Genomic DNA, 22,288 nt, shown 5'->3' with positions numbered 1-22,288 from the left:
CAACAGCATTCTAGTCTTTAAGGTAATATAAGGAAAGCTGCACTAAATTATAAAATGTAGCTAATTAAAATTGATGTCATTGCAAACAAGCCGGGGTGGGGGGTAGCCCTCAAGATGACGGTAAGAGAGAATAAATAAATTCATAGCTTGTGCCTGAGAATCTGGAAGCTGTCACAATACAAAACTAAAGTCATGATCCACGTGGTCAAGGTCATTGAATGTATCTTCACACCATATTTTCTACCCACCATTCTCCAGCCAGTCAAACTGCTAAATGCATTATAGTCCCTTCACTCATCCATTAACAATACCTAATACTGAGGACTTAACACCGAAATATTCCTCACCCTCGCACACTTATCAATGCTCACACCACCTGTTGCTGGTCAGAATTTCTCCAGCTATTCAGCCATGGCAGTCATATCATTTAACCAGTGCACAGTGAGACTCTTCCCTTGTTATTGTTGTAAAATGTGGCACACAATAGATGGAAGCAGAGCAGAACTGATGGGACACAATGGCTCCTGTAGGTCCCAAAATACAGAAGAGATGGCACATTTTTGGTACGGTAATGCTTTTGGCATCCAGCATGTTTCAGAACATTGTCAGTATATTGCTGCCTTCTGCCCCTTATCTTCACTTTCATCTTTGTTCTATTATCTAGCATAATGACCAATTTGCTGATGGTTGTACCAAGGACTTCTTGTCCCTTCGCATTTCTCCACCAACTTTTCCCCGTCTGATTTTCAGACACCCAGAAGCTGCTGACCTGACCACGAAAGCACTGGGAGGAAGAGGAGAGAGCAACAGCCCAACGTTGAAGAGGAGGTTCCATCGCTTGATCAGACTCTAGCAAAAACTAGCACTGAAGCTGGTATCAGCATGTGGTGAGTCAATGGGCAGCTAGCATCTCAATCTGCACTACCACCTGTATTTGCCTGTTTGCCATTCAGGTCCTGATCTGTGTCACAGGTAGTGGAATTAGTGGAATGACCTTGCTACCTGGTGAGCTCAAATATGAATCCTGGCCTGGTTGCAGGTCTCCAAAAATACTCTAGAGGACTCCCAATCTCATTGCAATCGAAGATGAATCTAAATCATCTCATTTGCAATTTGGGTTCCTGGCTGTCCAAAAAACATTGGTGCTTGGTAACTGGGTACACGTGTCCTTTGCGGTGAAAAGTGAATTTATTCAATGGATTTACATGGTTTACATTTGGAATTTGTGAGTCACATCTGCCTATCGGACTGAATGATGACATGATTGTTCCAAGTTGAATCCTCACCATTGTTCCTTGTGTTGTATGAGCTGTCTGGTGGGTTTGTTGCCACCATACCCTTCCTGGCAGGTACCTATACACCTTGCTAGGTCTAGCATACTAAAGCAAAACACAATATTGTCTAAACAAAAAAGATTTGCTTTTAAAACAAAATGTTTATTTTTCAGGATAGCAACTAGGTACTGGTTACATTGATATGGTAGACTGTTAAAGAGATTATCAAGGTAAAAACAATGACTGCAGATGCTGAAAACCAAATACTGGATTAGTGGTGCTGGAAGAGCACAGCAGTTCAGGCAGCATCCAACGAGCAGCGAAATCAACGTTTCGGGCAAAAGCCCTTCATAAGAGATTATGACGAGCATCCAGCGGTGAAAGATGGTGCCTGAGGATCAGCAATTTTAATGTTAGCTGGGTCCTGTGAGGTCATAGTGACCCTGAGCTGGACTTCTCGTTCAGCTATATCCTTTAATTTTCTCCTCTTCTTAAAATATCAAAATGGCACAGGATTATGGCAACAAGTGAAAGCTTTTCACTGTATGCTATTGTGTTTCACTGTAAAATACATTCATTCAGTCAATCATCTGAAGGATAACACGGAGTCAGAATGACTGTTAAAGTAGGCAGCGTTTAAGGCACTCTTCTGTATTAACCCTTTCAAACCATTACCCTCTAATAAAACATTAATTGCAACATGTCAGATGCTTCTTGTATTCCAAGCGTTGACTTTGCATGTCACCTTCCACACACAGTACACTGCACAGGGAGCAACGGAAGCCACTGTGAGCACAGTGTGTACTTCCTCAAAGGCATGTGGCTTCCATATTGCTGTTTTCTGCGGCACCACAGGTCTCATTTTCAGGTTTCATAATTCCTGCTTTGCATTTGATCCTTTAATAGGATTTAATTTTGAGAGATTAGGTTGTCCTTCTAATTATTAGATAATTATGAATACAAAAAAAATACAGCAACCTTCTCAACTACATTTGTTCTGAATAGCCTGGTACATCAGAAGAATACAAAATAACTCCTTGAAAGAATTATTCAATTGGCTTAACTTTCCTGCTGTATCCTTGTATTCCTCCATGATTTTTCTTTCTAGGTATAGTATTTATCTAATTCCTATTTCAACATCAGTACAATAGTCCATCTGCTTCCCTCACTCTTTCAGGTAGATTTCAAATCATAGCTTGCTAAATATCTTTCTTCACTATATGGCTTGTTACCAATTATTCTAAGAGGTAAAAACAATGACTGCAGATGCTGGAAAGCAAATACTGGATTAGTGGTGCTGGAAGAGCACAGCAGTTCAGGCAGCATCCAACGAACAGCAAAATCGACGTTTTGGGCAAAAGCCCTTCATCAGGAATAAAGGCTTTTGCCCGAAACATCGATTTCGCTGCTCGTTGGATGCTGCCTGAACTGCTGTGCTCTTCCAGCACCACTAATCCAGTACCAATTATTCTAAGTCTGTGCAGAGTTACCAACTTTTCTGACACTAAAAACAGTTTCTCTTAATCTGTCAAAATCCTTCAAAATTTTAAACATTATTTTCTTGGCTCTACTGAAAACAACGCCAGCTTCTTTAGTCTCTCCGTATAACTGAAGTCCAGAACTTAAACATTGTTAATCAGAAGTAAGCGGTTAAAGGTTTTTGATTTACACCCATCACCATGCATGAAACAGACTTGATAAAAAAAGGACACTAACTTTTACAGTATGAGAAGAGGGTGCTGATAATCCCAAACTTCTTTTTAAATTAGATTTTCCTAAAGTATGGTACATAGATTTGTACACAATACTCCAGCTGAGGCCTGATTAGTGAATTGTAAAGGTTTAACATAATTGCCTTGCTTCCATACTCTTTGTCTCTATTGATCATCCTTAATGTCTCATGCACTTTTTCAAATAGTCTTACAACTTGTCCTGATATCAAAGAGCAAAGAATGTTTATGGCCCGTTAGGTATCCCTCCTCCACAATCTGTACCAACTTATTTATATTCTCATCGTTCTCTCAAAAAATGTATTTCATGCTTCTTTGTATTAAATTTGATTCTGTTCAAAATCCATTTGTGTACTTTTGAATTTTCTTACTGTCTGCTTCACTACTCTCAGGTTTGCTTATTTTCCCCACTAGGGCTGCTGGCACTCTGATTAGATTACTTACAGTGTGGAAACAGGCCCTTCGGCCCAACAAGTCCACACCGACCTGCCGAAGCGCACCCACCCATACCGATTCCCCTATATTTACCCCTACATCTAACACTACGGGCAATTTAGCATGGCCAATTCACCTAACCTGCACATTTTTGGACTGTGGGAGGAAACCGAAGCACCCGGAGGAAACCCACGCAGACACAAGGAGAATGTGTAAACTCCACACAGTCAGTCGCCTGAGGCCGGAATTAACCCGGGTCTCTGGCGCTGTGAGGCAGCAGTGCTAACCACTATGCCACTGTGCCGTCCACATCTGCTGATGCTCCAGTCAGACTTGCTGTCATCTTATCACTATCGCTGGCCAGCACTCACTGCAATGAAAATGCTTGGTAAGAAAGTTTGAAATCCCCTCTCTTTCTGCTCCAAGCCTCCCATATGTGTAATTCACAACCAGGTTGCCAGATATTTGAAAAGTGAGCCATACTGTTTTTGATTTTTTTAAAAATTTGAAATGTAATACATTTATTCTTTTTACTTTGCTGTCAAGTCCAGAACCACACTGTAAGAACATACATACAGAAGTATGCCAGAAGGTACCACTTTTTAAAGTGGATAAATTGCTTTACTTAAGCAGCAAAAACTGGATTGGCAATAATATTATTATGTGCAATGGATTTGTTGCAAAACTTAAGATCATAAGAAGTAGAAGTCCTTCCAGTTTGATGTACCAAATTAAAAATTATCATGGCTGATCCTCCACTTCAATTCCATTTTGCCATATGCTTGGCATATCCCTTCCTTCTCCAGACCTTCTCTTCGAAATGTGTCTGGAGAGCTGGGCCATTTGTGACTCTCAGACTGTACTCCTGACTCTTACGCGACATTGCATGGGATTTTTGTCTTTTCCTGCACAGTTTGGGCTTGCAGTGCATTATTTTCATCATGTTACAGCATTCCAAAATAAAGGACAATATTCTCAAAGAAGGAAAGAACAGAAGGCACTCACGTCAATTTCAAAGCAGAGGGCCGTCGATCAATAAAAGGTACTCAGGTATTTCCTTCAAGTATAGAAGTTTTGCAAATGTGTAATTTTTTCAAGTTTCAAAAGCAGTTTTATTTGTAGCACCCAATTTAAATCACAGTAGAAATGATGACAGCACAAACTGACATGACATTTTGTAACATTTTTCATTCTATAAATGGTACTTCCTATGTTGGAAAAATACCGTACTGTACATAACCAGTCACAAAATGCTGCTCAATTTAACGGACTAATCTCCACGATGAACCAGTGCATATTAAAAACACAAAGTTAAAAATACTGGAACTTATTGCAGCATTTAAGCATGTGGAAACAATTGGCACTTGCCTTTCAGAATGTTCCCAACTCACTTCAGTGCCTTTCATTCTATTCTCTCAAACTTGGCTTGCAATTCAGAGGATTACAAGACTTTGCACTGCCAAATGAAAATGTTATGCTAGAGGAAACCCACTTTTTGTTACTGTCAGGTACCGACTCTACCATTAAAATGAGCATTTGGGCCACACCTATATGTGACACACATTAGAGGTCACCATGAGATGGATTATATTACCCTCCAGACATATTAATTCACTTTGAGATTTTTGAAATTACAAATTGCGCCATCCATGGGTTAATAATCCATTGTCATAGAGTCATAGAGATGTACAGCATGGAAAAAGACCCTTCAGTCCAACTCATCCATGCCGACCAGATATCCCAACCTAATCTAGTCCCACCCATCAGCACCCGGCCCACATCCCTCCAAACCCTTCCTATTCATATCCCCATCCAAATGCCTCTTAAATGTTGCAATTGTACCAGCCTCCACCCCTTCCTCTGGCAGCACATTCCATACATGTACCACCCTCTGCGTGAAAAAGAAGCTGCCCCGAAGGTCTCTTTTATACCTTTCCCCTCTCACCCTAAACTTATGCCCTCTAGTTCTGGACTCCCTGATCCCAGGGAAAATACTTTGCCTATTTACCCTATCTATGCCCCTCGTAATTTTGTAAACCTCTATAAGGTCACCCCTCAGCCTCCGACGCTCAGGGAAATCAGCCCAAGCCTGTTCAGTCTCCCTTTATAGCTCAAATCCTCCAACCCTGGCAACATCCTTATAAATCTTTTCTGAACCCTTTCAAGTTTCACAACAACTTTCCAATAGGAAGGAGACCAGAATTGCATGCAATATTCCAACAGTGGCCTAACCAATGTCCTGTACAGCCACAACGTGACCTCCCAACTCCTGTACTCAGTACTCTGACCAATAAAGGAAAGCATACAAAATGCCTTTTTCACTATCCTATCTAGCTGCGACTCCAAGGTCCAAGGAGCTATGAACCTGTGCTCCAAGGTCTCTTTGTTCAGCAACACTCCCGAGGACCTTACCATTAAGTGTATACGTCCTGCTAAGATTTGCTTTCCCAAAATGCAGCACCTCACATTTATCTGAATTAAACTCCATCTGCCAATTCTCAGCCCATTGGCCCATCTGGTCCAGATCCTGTTGTAATCTGAGGTAACCGTCTTCGCTGTCCACTACACCTCCAATTTTGGTGTCATCTGCAAACTTACTAACTGTGCCTTTACGCTTGCATCCAAATCATTTATGTAAATAACAAAAAGTAGTGGACCCAGCACCTATCCTTGTGGCACTCTACTGGTCACAGGCCTCCATACTGAAAAACAACCCTCCACCACCACCCTCTGTCTTCTACCTTTGAGCCAGTTCTGTATCCAAATGGCTAGTTCTCCCTGTATTCCATGAGATCTAACCTTGCTAATCAGTCTCCCATGGGGAACCTTGTCGAACGCCTCACTGAAGCCCATATAGATCACATCTACTGCTCTGTCCTCATCAATCCTCTTTGTTACTTCTTCAAAAAACTCAATCAAGTTTGTGGGACATGATTTCCCATACACAAAGTCATGCTGACTATCCTTAATCAGTCCTTGCCTTTCCAAATACATGTGCATCCTGTCCCTCAGGATTCCCTCCAACAACTTGCCCACCACCGAGGTCAGGCTCACTGGTCTATATTTTCCTGGCTTTCCTTACTACCCTTCTTAACCAATGGCACCACATTAGCCAACCTCCAGTCTTCCAGCACCTCATGTGTGACTTTTGATGATATAAGTATCTCAGCAAGAGGCCCAGCAATCACTTCTCTAGCTTCCCATAGAGTTCTAGGGTACACCGAATCAAGTCCTGGGGATTACTCTACTTTTATGCACTTCAAGACATCCAGCACTTCCTCCTCTGTAATATGGACATTTTTCAAGATGTCACCATCTATTTCCCCACAGTCTATATCTTCCATATCCTTTTCCACAGTGAATACTGATGCAAAATACTCATCTAGTATCTCCCCCATTTTCTGCGGCTCCACACAAAGGCTGCTTTGCTGATCTTTGAGGGGTCCTATTCTCTCCATATAGTTACCCTTTTGTCCTTAATGTATTTGTAAAAACTCTTTGGATTCTCCTTAATTCTATTTGCCAAAACTATCTCATGTCTCCTTTTTGCCCTCCCGATTTCCCTCTGTCTTCTTAGTTCTTCTCCCACTGCTATTAAGTCATCTAATCACATCTCTGATGTTCACTGACCACTTATTCTCTCTTTTTCATTTCACCATTAAATAAAGTCTGACCCTAGTGCCAGTTTAAATTAAACCATACCTATAATCAGTCCATATCTTACATTTTTAATTCTTGATACGTTTATTTTCCATAATATATAAATATTTAATGAGGATTCTATTAGATTAGTTACCTTGTAATCTTTTCTCAAGATTGAATCAAAATTTTATGTTTTACTCTACTTGATTACAATTTGATATTAAAAAAATTTCCACTCAAAATTACCAATTATATGTTCCATTTATTATTTAATGTTTAGATCATTGATAAAAAAGTTGCATAGGTATTTATTTTCAAATTTGCCAAAACGATACAATGGTCATCTCATAAGAACTGAGCTACTTGGCTGAAGTTCATAGCGCAAAGGAAGTTAACAGCAGCATCAAGATCCCCAGGAGATAACTGTGACAGGCTGCATCCTCTAGCTCATGGTGGGTACCTCCAGGGGAGCCTAAATAGTAATACATCTCACATTTAAAACATCCACTTGCTGAATGATGCATTCCCAATGCCAACAGTTCACATATGCAGTTTCTATTATAAATTCCTATATCCATATTTTTAATGATAATGTGAAAAAATGAAGGTAGACTGAATAAGTTTGAGATCGTAACATCTGCATCATGCTAGTTTGATCGTCCTTGTTAAATAATCTTGCTTCTCCTAAAGACTGCCCTTGGTCTTAGCGCCATATTTGTAATGAAATGTGAGATTAATTATTTTGCTTTTTTTAAAACAAAATGAGCTCCCAGCTGAAGAGTCATAACTCAAGGTACCACCCAAATGACTACAAGGAAAACACACATTTTAGGTTACTTAGCCATTTGAAAATATCTAAAAGTAGATAACATGATAATTCATTTAAATTTGAAATGAATGTAATTCCAATCAGAAGATATCTCACATTCTTTACAAGATCAACAGCGGACAATCTGATCTTAATGGATGATTACAGAGTAGAATGGAAGTATTAAGACATCTGTTCACGAGATGTTAAGCACTGATAAAGATATATTATATATATAAAAATATATCTATAGCACATGGCAGCTTGTCCCAAGACACTAGGGATGTCATTTTCCTTCAATAACTCCAAGTTTTGTTTGATCTTCTCCCCACAATGCTTTATAATTGGTGAATTTAACAATAAAGAAGTCCTTACTGGATAAATGTATTGTTAAAGAGAGTATTCAGTCTGCTTAGTCAATATGAATCGTGTTAGCATCAACCTTTGTTCATGGAAGTGTGAAGAAAATCTCCTCCGCTTCCAAAGATAATGCAGATTGGGAAATGGGATCAGAAGATGCCTACAAATCATCATTACTTTAAAGGGCTGAGGGGCTGGATACAGCCCCTGTGGTCCACTTGAAATATTAAAGCAACTTTACAGACCTTTCCTCAAAATTGTTGTGATGGATCATCATGTTGCACTCATCATCATAGCGTGTGGTAAGGTTGGTGAAACGAGGTTAATTTCTGATAAAACTTAGTCTTTATGTCCAAGTTATAAGTGCCTCACATTTTTATTTCATTATTTTTCTTTATTCTTTTCATTTTTTCCCTCGACAAATATTCTCCACTGCAACTTGTTCCACTATTTTCTCCCTGACCAAAAGTTCTTACAAAATTAGGTAAAACTGTGAAACTTTGAATACAACAATTTATTCTCTTTCACAAAGTTACAGTAGTTTCTTTCATACAATCCTCAATTAGTCTGTTAAAACCATCCGTTTTCATGTTGTTGTTTTCAACAAGTTTAATACTTACTGCGCCAGTGAGTACAACAATTGTTAGGCTCCTACTGCTTTTCAGCACTCGGACAGCCTGTAAAAGAACAGAAATATAGGCAGAATTTCAATCCCAACCTCCTCTTCATTTTTTGACACAAGATGTGACAATACTCAATTGACATATATGCTTTCAATGCATTTATAAATGTCTGAAATATAATCCACAGATCAGACATGAAGGAAGTGCAGGAAAGTTCCATGAAATTGGTTGTACATATCTGATTTTTAAAGCTTGAAGGAAAATGAGGGATATTTGTGTTCATCATCTTCAAAATTAGAGGTTCTAGCTGGGTTCCCTAGTGTTTCTGTGGTTATCGTATTTCTGTCAGATTGTCGTTAGAGTGTTGAATTTACCTGTGATTGCAGAGTAACAACATTGTTCTGTTGCTTCAAACCACGGAAGCACATTTCCTGCAGTAATGACACTGCTTCCTTTAGCTGTTCTTTATTATTTTTATATCATGTTGACGTTAAGTGAATGTTACAAGTTGTAGTTTTCAATATGACTTGAGACCGACTCTAAACCATCAACCTGTATTATGCTTGTGACTTCATGATTCTCTCAGATCAATATAAACAAGTGAATGACCAGTTTATCTGAATACATCAATTTCAGAAGCCTGAACTCCTTATATCAAGACAAGCACTGTTACTGAAATAGTTTAGAAACTAATTGCGCATGCTCATCAGTTCTTATGAAAGAAAACCTTTTGAATATCAGTCTACAGTCTTCTAATGGAGTTCACCTATTTGAACTAATATTCCCTTATCCTAAGATCTTGATTTATTTAGAATACTATTTCAGATCTACCATTGCTAATTGACCTAACGTCTCCAAATATTGATAGCTTTAAATGTTTTGATTGAAATGTACTGCAAATATTAAAGCTCTGCTATGAATTCCTTACAAATGCTAATAAATTCTTGGGGATTCCTGTCCTAACTTGCAATAGTAGGATCAAGTACCAATACTTTACATACAATAATATGTTCTGTACATAAAATAAAGGCTGTGTTTGCTGACACTGAGGAGTTTATGCAGTATGCTGTAGGGAGACATGCATTATTGAATAAGATTAGTTTAAATGTTTCAATGGTGTGCTTATTTGATGTGCATTTGCAGTTGCTTTGAAGTGTGTGTGTCTGTGTGTGTCTGTGTGTTTGTGTGTGTGAGAGAGAGAGAGAGAGAGAGAGAGGGAGAGAGAGATGTCACAATGATGTAGAGCATGCATGCTTCCAAGTATTCAAGCAGGCACAGCTGCCCTGTAGTTTCAGTCTTAGCAAATGCTGTTTAAAGGAAAAGCCAAATGTTTGTCTGATACAACTATATAATCTGTTTACTATAGACATTGCATGTAGTACTGAAATCTGACACGCCATTAATTTCTGGTTTTCATTAAAGTCTGGTTTCCTCATTTCTCCTTTATCATTTCTCAAATGGTGGAGTAACATTTGTTTTTTCAAACCAAAGCTAACCTTCCCAACTCTCGAGAATTTTAGAAAATGATGATGAAAATATTTGCAGTTTCATCGGAGATTTATTTTAATGGGTTAGATGGAAACTATCTTGAGAAACATTATTATTGCAACATTTTTTTAAAAATCTATGTTAAATCTAACAAGTCCTTTGCTTTGACTTCTTAAGCTTCTTTTGTAATGGCGGTAAATGTATTATGAAAATGGATATAAAGGGGAATAATTTCAGCCCAGCTCACTGGCTGGAAGCAAAAAGGCCAGAGTGAAATGTTAGCTTTCAGACTTTCTCAATATTGATCTCCACTGACTTCATGGAAAGATTGATTGGGCAGGATACAAAACTAAATCTTTCACCCAATGCCATCAGTTTCCTAATAGAGGGGATTATCCCCTTTATGAATTAATTTAGCAAGTCTAATATGCCATCATTATTGGGAATAGAGGCAAAACCCAAACAACTTTCAAAAGCTGATTGGAGGCAGATGTTCGCAGGTAAAGGGATAGCTGGAAAATGGGAAGCCTTCAGAAATGAGATAACAAGAATCCAGAGGAAGTATATTCCTGTCAGGGTGAAAGGGAAGGCTGGTAGGTATAGGAAATGCTGGATGACTAAAGAAATTGAGGGTTTGGTTAAGAAAATGAAGGAAGCATATGTCAGGTATCGACAGGATAGATCGAGTGAATCCTTAGAAGAGGAAAAAGGAAGGAGGAGTTTACTTAAGAGGAAAATCAGGAGGGCAAAATGAGGGCATGAGATAGCTTTGGCAAATAGAATTAAGGAGAATCCAAAGGGGTTTTACAAATATATTAAAATGACAAAAGGGTAACTAGGGAGAGAATAGGGACCTTCAAAGATCAGCAAGGTGGCCTTTGTGTGGAGCCACAGAAAATGGGGAAGATACTAAATGAATATTTTGCATCCGTATTTACTGTGGAAAAGGATATGAAATATATAGACTGTAAGGAAATAGATGGTGATATCTTGCAAAATGTCTAGATTGCAGAGGAGGAAGTGCTGGATGTTTTGAAACAGTTAAAAGTGGATAAATCCCCAGGACCTGATCAGGTGTACCTGAGAACTCTGTGGGAAGCTAAAGAAGTGATTGCTGGGCCTCTTGCTGAGATATTTGTATCATCAATAGTCACAGGTGAGGTGCCGGAAGACTGGAGGTTGGCAATCGTGGTGCCACTGTTTACGAAGGGCAGTAAAGACAAGCCAGGGAACTACAGACCAGTGAGCCTGACCTCAGTAGTGGGCAAGTTGTTGGAGGGAATCCTGAGGGACAGGATGCACATGTATTTGGAAAGGCAAGGATTGATTAGGGATAGTCAACATGGCTTTGTGCATGGGAAATCATGTCTCACAAACTTGATTGAGTTTTTTGAAGAAGTTACAAAGAGGATTGATGAGGGCAGAGCAGTAGATGTGATCTATATGGACTTCAGTAAGGCGTTCGACAAGGTTCCCCGTGGGAGACTGATTAGCAAGGTTAGATCTCATGGAATACAGGGAGAACTAGCCACTTGGATACAGAACTGGCTCAAAGGTAGAAGACAGAGGGTGGTGGTGGAGGCTATTTTTCAGACTGGAGGCCTGTGACCAGTGGAGTGCCACATGGATAGGTGCTGGGTTCTCTACTTTTTGTCATTTACATAAATGATTTGGATGCGAGCATAAGAGGTACAGTTGTAAGTTTGCAGATGACACCAAAATTGGAGGTGTAGTGGACAGCAAAGAGGGTTACCTCAGGTTACAACAGGAACTGGACCAGATGGGCCAATGGGCTGAGAATTGGCAGATGGAGTTTAATTCAGATAAATGCAAGGTGCTGCATTTTGGGAAAGCAAATCTTAGCAGGACATATACACTTAATGGTAAGGTCCTCGGGAGTGTTGCTGAACAAAGACACCTTGGAGTGCAGGTTCATAGCTCCTTGAAAGTGGAGTAGCAGGTAGATAGTATAGTGAAGGCGGTATTTTGTATGCTTTCTTTTATTGGTCAGAGTATTGAGTACAGGAGTTGGGAGGTCATGTTTGGCTGTACAGGACATTAGTTAGGCCACTGTTAGAATATTGTGTGCAATTCTGGTCTCCTTCCTATCGGAAAGATGTTGTGAAACTTGAAAGGGTTCAGAAAAGATTTACAAGGATGTTGCCAGGGTTGGAGGATTTGAGCTACAGGGAGAGGCTGAACAGGCTGGGGCTGTTTTCCCTGGAGCGTCGGAGGCTGAGGGGTGACCTTATAGAGGTTTACAAAATTATGAGGGGCATGGATAGGGTAAATAGGCAAAGTCTTTTCCCTGGGATCGCGGAGTCCAGAACTAGAGGGCATAAGTTTAGGGTGAGAGGGGAAAGATACAAAAGAAACCTAAAGGGCAACTTTTTCATGCAGAGGGTGGTACGTATATGGAATGAGCTGCCACAGGAAGTGGTGGAGGCTGATACAATTGCAACATTTAAGAGGCATTTGAATGGGTATATGAATAGGAAGGGTTTGGAGGGATATGGGCTGGGTGCTGGCAGGTGGGACTAGTTTGGGTTGGGATATCTGGTCGGCATGGACAGGTTGGACCGAAGGGTCTGTTCCCATGCTGTCCGTCTCTATGACTGTATGACTCTACGAACTTCCTTTTTGGAGAAGAAGCTGAAATATTTTTTACCTCTCTATGATCCACATTTGTAAAATCTACTCCATCTACTTCGATAATTTGATCTCCAACCTGCATTTAAAACAAAGGAGTGTGATATATGATTGTAGCTTGGTAATCTATATTCAAACATGATGTCATTTTTTTAGTTCATTGAGTTATGTTCCAAATGAATTACACATTCAGCGTCTCTGCATGAATCAGTCAGACTCAACATAATTTCACAGAAACCTCATAAATCACAAACGCATTAATAATTTTGAAATCTCTTACAGATTTGAGACATGTCAAGTTATTAGGAGAATTACAAATAATGAAGAAGAGATAACAAGGTTATAACACATTGATTGATTTAGGGGTTATTACAAACTGCAAGGCATCTACTTTAGTATTTCACAGAATGTTACAGCATAGGAAGAGACACGTTGGACCAATTTGGTTGCATTAGCCGTCTGGTCTAACCTCTTTCTCTCACTCAGCAGCAATACACTTTAATATCCTTCTCCACAAGATTTTATTGAGCTACCTTTTTTAAATAATTCAGTTTTCAACAGGGAATATGACATTCAAATCACCTCCTATTTCTGTTAATTAAATTCCAATGAATATTAGTTTCAAAACATGCTGGGACTAAGCTCAATATTCCCTGGGGATCATAATATGGTATAAATCTGTATCTATTTGTTCTGATGCAGGTAGCATGTCAACTACAATGAATCAAGATTCATTTGTTTCACCAGACCTTCACAGACATCGCATTGCTGTAATCCTCAGATCAACATCTCACAGCTTATATACACTGCCAGCTATTCAACTTTACAAGCTTCATCATACAAAATAAATTGCAACACACTCACTATTTTTTCAAGAAAAGTTAGCAAAGAACTGAAAAGCACCGAAACTGCCAGCATGAATTAGGTCGGGAGAATGTCCTGAGGTTGACGGATCAGTTAGTAGTCGCTAATATTAAGATGATCAAAGGTAAAGCCATAGCAAGCCAAAATCTATCGTGATAATGGCAATGTTATACCCAACAAACACCATTTTCTATATCTCAAATCTGCAATGTCCAATTGTATTGAGGAGTATGCTCACATTACAAAGTGCATCATGCTCTGTTTCTTATATTCTCCACACAGGTTTATTTAAAGTGCAACTGATGGGTCCACCCACACCAGGGGCGATTATTGTTATCGCTGCGATCAATGACAATGCAGAGAAATCCAGGAGGAACAGATCCATCAGCAAGCCCAGGATCAGCAGCAACCTCCAGCAGCTGCTGAGCAGCTTCCACATGAACAGGCAATAGCTAAAGGTAACCTCAGGATGCACAGGAGATATAGGAGGGCCGGAAACCTTCATCCTAGATGTCATTACCACCAGCCTAAGGATTGCTCAAAAACTGCATGAATCCAGATAAGATTCTGTTAATTCATTTTTTAGATTATAAACAGTCTAAACATTACGGCACAGATAACAGCACACAGGGGGCTAACCCTTCAACACATTATCTGGGCTGACACCAATTGTTAAAGTTAACCTGAGAATGTAACTTTTTAAAACAAGTTTTGTGACTTACATATGAAAGAAGTGAAACTAACATGGTCATTCTAACAGATGAGAGACTTAACAATCAATCAAGATATTTTTCAATGTATACTTTCAGTTACATCACACTGAAAACTTTTGCTATAAATTCTGTCTTACAATCATGTACTCCACAACCACCTGAAGGAGCAGCTCGCTCCAAAAGCAAGTGCGTCTAATTATACCTGTTGGATTATAACATGGTGGTTTGTAATTTTTAAACTTTGTACACCCCAGTCCCACGCCGGCATGTTCAATTCACAGGGAAACGTACTATAAAAATTGGGACGTCTTAATAAAAGTATATCAGGCATTTGTTATACCACACCTGGAATACTGTGAACAGTTTTGATCCCTTATCTAAGGAAAGATATATTGGCATGGGAGGTAGTCCCTAGAAGGTTCACTATGTTGATCGCAGCTCCAGGGGATTATTTTAAGGGAGAGCTTGAGTATTTAGAGCCTTTACTCATTGAAATTTACAAGAATGAGAGGAGACCTTACTGAAACATAGAAGGTTCTTCATGGGCTTGGTAGTATAAGTACTAAGAGTTGGTTTTCCCTGGTGAAATAGTCTAGAACCAGAGGGAACAATGTCAGAGTAAAGGATTGTTCAGTTACAATAATTGAGGAAGAATTTCATTCCTTAGAGGGTAGTGAATCTGTGAAATTCTTTATCATGCAGGACCCGCAGAGGCTTGGTCATTAAGTACACTCAATGCCGAGAAAGACTTACTTTTAATCGGTAGGGGGAAATCAAGAATTATGGCGAAAAGGCAGGAAATTATAGAGGTGAGGATTAGCAGATGTCATTGAATTGTGGAACAGACTCAAAGAGCTGGATGGCCTATTTCTGCAATATCTTATGGTGGATGGGACCGAGGTGGAATCTCTCAGTCCTCAACCACATTAATTACCTGAGGACGGTTACTGATTAATTTGTGACAGATCACACCACTTCAGCTTGTTTCCTTGTGCCAAAGTCAGTGCTACAGCCTGGACAGTAGGTTTTGCAAACAAAGCCGGCTTCACCCAGGATCAACACTGTAGGCAATTTGATGGAGAATTCAGAATGGGAATATTCTACTTCTGAGGAGGAGGATGATCATAGTAAGCGGGGGACCCTCACCTTCAGTATGCTAGATTGCAGCAGTGTCTGATGCTACAAAGCAGACACCCTTTTCCAGTAGCTGAGAACTGGATGCAGTGATCACTTCTTGGGTGTAAATTTATTCATGCTCAAAAAACATACAGTGAGTTTTTGTTCTGAGAGGCAGTTGTTTGGTATTGCAGTCATGGAGTTAATGTGAAGGCTCTGACATTTTTCCTGTCTGTGATGAACTGACATCAAACAAATAAGAGATGCTGGGCTTCACTAGGCATTGAGGAAAGAATAGCACTAACTTAGGCAGCGATATAAGATGGGAGCAGGTTCAGAACAGGCTAGGTGCTTCAACAGTGATAAGTGTAAGACTGTGCACTTTCATGTGCAATGGAGTGTCAGCTATGTGCCTTGATAAGTGTTAGTTTCGAGTTACCCTCCCATCACCTGCACAGTGAAGGCGTATTCTGACTGTCAACACTTGACCAAATGCTCATCAGAGCTTCAAAATGACACTGCCACAGGGTGGCACGGTGCTCAGTGGTTAGCACCGTTGCCTCAGAGTGCGAGGGACCCGGGTTTGATTTCCGACTTGGGCAACTGTCTGTGTGGAGTTTGCACATTCTCCCCGTGTCTGTGTAGATTTCCTCTGGATGCTCCAGTTTCCTCCCACAATCCAAAGATGTGCAGGTCAGGTGAGTTGGCCATGCTAAATTGTCCACAGTGTTAGGTGTATTAGTCTGGGGTAAATATAGGGTAGGGGAATGAGTCTGGGTGGGTTTGGAGGATTGGTGTGGACTTGTTGGGCCAAATGGCCTGTTTCCATATTGTAGGGAATCTAATCTAATTATGGAATATTGGGTAGACCAGCAGTGGCAAGAACTTCTGCAATTGGCAAGTCGGAGAATAGGACAAGCTGCCTTCTGAAGGAATGTGGTGCATGGTTAATAACGTAAGTTTGGGATGACAGTGTAAGAAAAAGCTCAGGCCTTGAGAGAGAAACCTTCTGTAAACTCTCCAAACTTTTGATTTTAGTTCTCAGTGGGGGGGGTCAACATCTGCCTTATAAGAGCTGTTTAGTTATGCTTCCTAACACCAGTTTGTTCTTGCTCATGTATTTTGCTACGATTAAACATTTATGAATTGCCTTGCAAAATTTGTGTGTATTAACATCTGAATGATAAATTAGCCACTGTTAGTTCAGATGAAGTAAATATCAATCTGAACAAATGTTACCGCAATAATTCAGTGGCAGGTTAAAATACCTTGAATTGCATGGCAAGAGCATTTCCTTGAAGGCATCAAACATTTATGGCAAGTGGAGATTCGGCTCATTTTGTCAAATGGTTGATGTAGAGCTACTCAAGCTAATCTGACATGTAGTTAGGAAGGTCAGTGGGGAGTCTGGTTTTCAGTTCACTAATTACCAGGAATTAGAGTAGGTTTTTAATCCTCTAATATTTCCTGCTTAACTATTAAGCTTGTGTGTTGGAGCCCCATGATTTTAAATGGGCTTTATCTGAGGGTTCCAGACTCAGGAAAATTTCCATTGGAAATGACAATTTCCCAGGCAATTCTCACAACATCAGAGACATTGGAAATTCTATATGATCCCAATACACAACTTCATCCTATGTTGCATGCTTCAACAATGATCTGGCCACTGGAATATCTGGACCAATGTTTCTAATCCAACATGGAACTTTGGAAACATAAAATATATTGGTTGCACATAATTGCATAAGGTACTTTGTCGATAAATCGCTATTAACATGAAATAAAGAATAAAATCTAGACATATAAAACCTTTCAATTTTCAGCTAAAATTTATTTGTAAGCAAAATCCCTTATAGATCAAGTACTCGTGTGTTTACTTAAAATATGTTGTTTGAACTCTGGTGATTGTTACAGATCTGTCCAGGGATTACAAACATATCTATAACCCATTTATTTTATAAAAAAATTGAAATATTATTTTATTCACAATGGAATAGTGTTCTGGCTTAACTTTAGCCCTAAAAGCTAGCATTTCCATCATTTCAAACTGTGCCAAAGTAAGAGTAATATTAAGCACTGTGGCTAGTCATCAGAGAGAAAAAAAAGAGGCTCACTTACCTCTAGGCCAACCTCTGCTGATACAGATCCTGGTTTCACATTGCTGATAAAGATCCCTGGTTTCTGAGTTGGACCACTAGAAATGCTAAAGGAAAGAAAATAAAGGAATGCTTTCAGTAATTATTGATAAAAATGAAAAGTGCGATCTAAGAAACCATTACCGATTTGCCTGAGAAATTGACAGAGTGACTGACCTGCATCCCATGCCTTTTGTGCCAACTAGGCTGATAAAGACTTTTTTTTCCTTGATTTCCTTAGTTCCCAGTGAAGCCAAGCCAGCTAAACTGATCTTTCCATCCTACGAAGAAGTTTGGGAATGAATTTTCAATAAATTTCAAACTTTGACAAGACTGACCATTATGGTATTGATATAAATAAGAAGAGCTCAGTAGTTCAAAAAATTTTCTTTTTTAAAAAAGTGGATAGAAGTTTTTAAATATGGTTAGAGTTCCACAACCTTTGGAGATATTTGTTTTAGAGTTAAGTGGAGACAGTGTCAACATACGACAATATTAATGACAGTACTTTTTTGCATATTTTGTAACCAAACTTTATAATCTTGTATAAAGAAGAAATTAATAACAAAATCACTGAAAATTAAACTGAAACATGCACCTTCAGTGTCTCCTAACTTTCATAGAATGGCAACAAGCATGAATTATTCTGCACATATCATTCTGCACACAACCACTTGTTCAATATCTTGTTTGCATTTAAGCAAGTTATCAAAGTAATGAGGAACTGAGCTCTGATTTAAACTAAACCATTAAAATATCAAGTGCATAATGAAAACTTCCATACAGTATTTTTCAAATTAAAATGGTGTCAAAAGTAAAAGCCAGGCTTGCAGTAAAAATCTAATTTATTTTTGAAAATATTATAACAATCTATAACCAAACATTATTAATGCTTTTTAAAAGGAAAGTAAACAATATACCCAGAAAATTGCATGAGCAGTCATTTCTCGAAAAGATCCGGGCTGCGTATCAGTTTAAATTGTGCCATAATGTTAATATTTACAAAATCCTTTATGGCTATCGCCTTTTCCTCCTGCATGATGATTTAAAACTCCTGGCCAACAACTTATTGTGTGCAAACATTTTCCAATGTATCTTCTTTTTTGTTCATATTCATATACTTATATCATCATCTTCAAAAACCCTATCAAAATTTTTGTTTCATCACATTTTCTGTCACCTCATCTTATTCTTCGACAATTATGCGGTAGCTACTTTTCCTATTTGCATATTTTCCTAGATTATATCAATTTTAAAACTTACTTTACTGGATGTAAGGCACTGAGGAGCACCCTGAGGGTCATGATACTCATTATAGAAATGCAAGACTTTCTTTTCCCTGCAGTAAAGGTGTTAAATAAACGGACATTGTGGGTGATGTGGATTCCCCCTCCCCCCACAAAATACAGGCTAATGGCAGATAAATATGGCAAATATTCTCAGCTATTTCAGCATCGGTGTGCCAGAGAGAATGCCTGTCCTACCATGCCACTACAAATCTGAGCCCATAACTTAGTAAAAATTGATGCATGACAGCACTATTATTTTCAATGTTTTTTTAACATTCTATCGCTTCGGGTGGCATGCTGATTTAAGAGGTTACAAATCTCATTATAAATGATCAAACAAGAACAAAGATTATGGTAGTTTCTTTGATGCAGAAAAATGTGAGAGACAAAAGGAAATGCATACCAGTTAGTTAACAGATTATATTAATTCATTTTTTCAAACACAAAACTCATTGATTTATTTTCAAGTAAGGCCTTCAGAATTTCACATCAGTTCTTCCAACTTCTGAGAAATTTTCTCACATTCGTTAATACCGAAATGGTTCTAATTTAGGCAGGGATTTATGGAGCATTGGGAATTGTGTCTACTGCTTAGAGACTCTCATTTCTTCTCCCTCCAGCGTTAAGTGCCACTCAGGCAATGGAGCATGAATCCTTAGGGTGGACATCCTCTCCATCGAGGCACGCTGGCCAATCTGACGTCTGCAGATCTTTGGAACAGCATCACCAGGGGAGGCCATGGTTGCTGTAGAACAACACTTCCTGGAGACCCAGAATCGAGGAAGGACCAAGGCCACAGCCAGGTCATGGCAGGTGAGGCTTTGCAGCTCAAGCTGTCAGGGAGTGGGGTGCATGTGTGGCCTGGCAATAAGGGCAGGGGTTGTATCCTTCGATCAGATATTGAGTACCTTGGAATGAAGGATTCGCTCCCCAAGGGAGATCACACTGCAACAATCTTGTTATATCTTTCATGCATGCCACATATTGAGAGGCCTACCCACCATTGGGTTAATACGCTAATGTAGTAATGAATTGTGCACTCTCAGGTTTCAGTTGGCATTGGTGCAGGAAGTCTGGCCCTGTCTTAATTCTGGCAGAGGTGGAAGGGTGACAGTGCTCAGGAATATCACCATTCCACTAAAAGGCCCTTTCCCAGGCATCTTCTAATTAAATTTACTAAATTGCAGCTCCTGTTGGGGAGGTGGGGGGTGGACCCTCTGAACTTGAAGAGATATCAAGTAAGCGCCCCGTTAGCATATGTGGGGATTCTGAGTCGATTTGACTTGACGTTGAAGCCTTGCAGTCAAGATGTCCCTTAATTAATTTATTATTCATGGATAAGATGAAATTTGTGATCAAGCAGTGTAAGAGCCCAATCATTTTAAATACAGTGAAAGCTAGGAGGATAATGAGGCAAGATGAGGGCAATTGGCTTCAGACCTCGCAGTTTACTTTGTTGGCGGGAGCCCAAGGATTTAAAGCTGGAGCAATGGACTCTGGCTTTAAGCTTTGGGAGAAAAAGGGAATTTCCTGTCTGGAAGATTTATTTGAGGGGGAGGTCTTAATGTCATTTAGCCAGCTAAGTTGAAAATATGGATTGTCTAATAGGGACCTTTTCTGGTATTTCAGATAAGGGATTATATACAGAGGAAGACCACGCTCCTGGCTCAACCTACAAGTCAAATGTAGAGAAAGGATTGCTCCGGTGTACAGGCACTCTTTCAGTTAGTACTTTATATTATTTACAGAAGGGACGTGCCTTAGGAGATGTGGAGAGGCTCTGTAGGATTTGGAATCAGGAACTAGGAGAGGACATTTTACTGGAAACATAGGAAGATATATGGGAATATGTAAAGAAAATCTCAATATGTAACAAAGCACAGGCCATGTAATTGAAAATTTTACCCAGGACTCATATGGCGCCAGAGAGGCTAGCTAATTTCAAGAGAGGAGCATCTCCAGGGTGTCCCAAATGTAAAATTAGTATAGGCACTCTTACACACTGCTACTGGTCATGTTGCAAGATCCAGAGATACTGGATGCCATAGTGAGAGCGCTGAAGGGGATCCGAGGAATTGAAGTCAAAATGGACTCGGTATTTCTTCTTCTGGGGTTGCCAAATTTACCCTGTCTGGGGAAACATGGGAAGAGATTATGTAACATTCTCACCTGTTGTGTGAGGAAGAACATTTTAATGATTTGAATGTTGGGAAAACCCCAGGTCTAAAGGGCTGGCGCAGGCTGGTGATGGAGCATCTCCCCCAAGACTACCTCACAATTATGGTGCATCACAAAATGGAGCAGTTTTACAAGACATGGCGACCCTTTCTAAATCATATTGATGCAGACTTATTGGTAATATTAATTAGGGCTGTGATATAGCTGCGGGAATCAGTTTGGGCACCCGTGGGGCCCTGGGAGGGGGAAGCTAGGAAAAAAATATATGGGTACAATGACTGGTGCTCCCAGGGGTGGGGGCTTCAGTGGAGGTGTGGTGAGTGAAATCGAATAAAGTAATGTGCTATAATTTAAGATAATTTGAATTTAGCTTAATTTAATTTTTATTTAATTTGATTGTAGTTTAGTTCAAGTAGATATGTTCATTCTGGTAGAATAGTAGGTAGTTATCATTAATAGTATTATGATATGACATTGTTGTTGGGCCTTTATCTTTTTGTATTTTTTTTTATATATATATAGTTGTTGTGCTAAAGATTTGAAAAAGTTTTTAATGAAAATATTTATGTAAAAAAAACCCTTCCCATCTCTGAACACACCACAAGAGAGGCCGTGACATTTCACCCTACAAGTGGACCAGATTTAAACTGAAAATAGAAACAAATGTGCAAATAGTTCCTAGTGAAATGTTAGCAAGAGTTATCGATGACCACAAGATGAAGAGGGACAAATGTCAATTGGAAAGAATCTATAACTTACCCCAGATTCTGACACAAACTGGTCCACAAACTGCCATTTCAAAGAGTCCTCAGAAGAACTAGAAAAAAAAAGAAACATTTTTCACCTCTGCCTGTGTCTTTCTACTATTCATTATTGCTGTCATGTCAACTTGTCAGCTGCTGAAGGAAAAGTAACTGGCGTGCTATGTAATCGGGAATTTGGAACACAAAGCCTTGCTCTCCTGTCAGCAATTGAAAGACACAG

The 22,288-nt window shown here is 39.4% G+C and overlaps 1 protein-coding gene across 3 annotated transcripts in view; it reads right to left on the bottom strand.

The window, feature by feature from the left end:
* Positions 1-22,288, bottom strand: part of ush1c (Usher syndrome 1C) — a 205,414-nt gene that overhangs the window by 118,457 nt on the left and 64,669 nt on the right. For 2 of the 3 annotated variants that reach the window (XM_072592221.1, XM_072592223.1), the window contains exons 7-11: positions 22,064-22,121; positions 18,015-18,118; positions 17,821-17,905; positions 13,029-13,088; positions 8,870-8,926 (exon numbers count right to left, since the gene is read on the bottom strand). In XM_072592221.1, the coding sequence (XP_072448322.1) occupies positions 8,870-8,926; positions 13,029-13,088; positions 17,821-17,905; positions 18,015-18,118; positions 22,064-22,121 (364 nt within the window). The remainder of the gene's footprint in view (positions 1-8,869; positions 8,927-13,028; positions 13,089-17,820; positions 17,906-18,014; positions 18,119-22,063; positions 22,122-22,288) is intronic. The other variant, XM_072592222.1, reaches the window with a different exon arrangement.

This window comes from Chiloscyllium punctatum, chromosome 22 (assembly GCF_047496795.1).
Source record: "Chiloscyllium punctatum isolate Juve2018m chromosome 22, sChiPun1.3, whole genome shotgun sequence".
NCBI lineage: Eukaryota > Metazoa > Chordata > Chondrichthyes > Orectolobiformes > Hemiscylliidae > Chiloscyllium > Chiloscyllium punctatum.
This window is presented reverse-complemented; position numbering and strand designations above follow the sequence as displayed.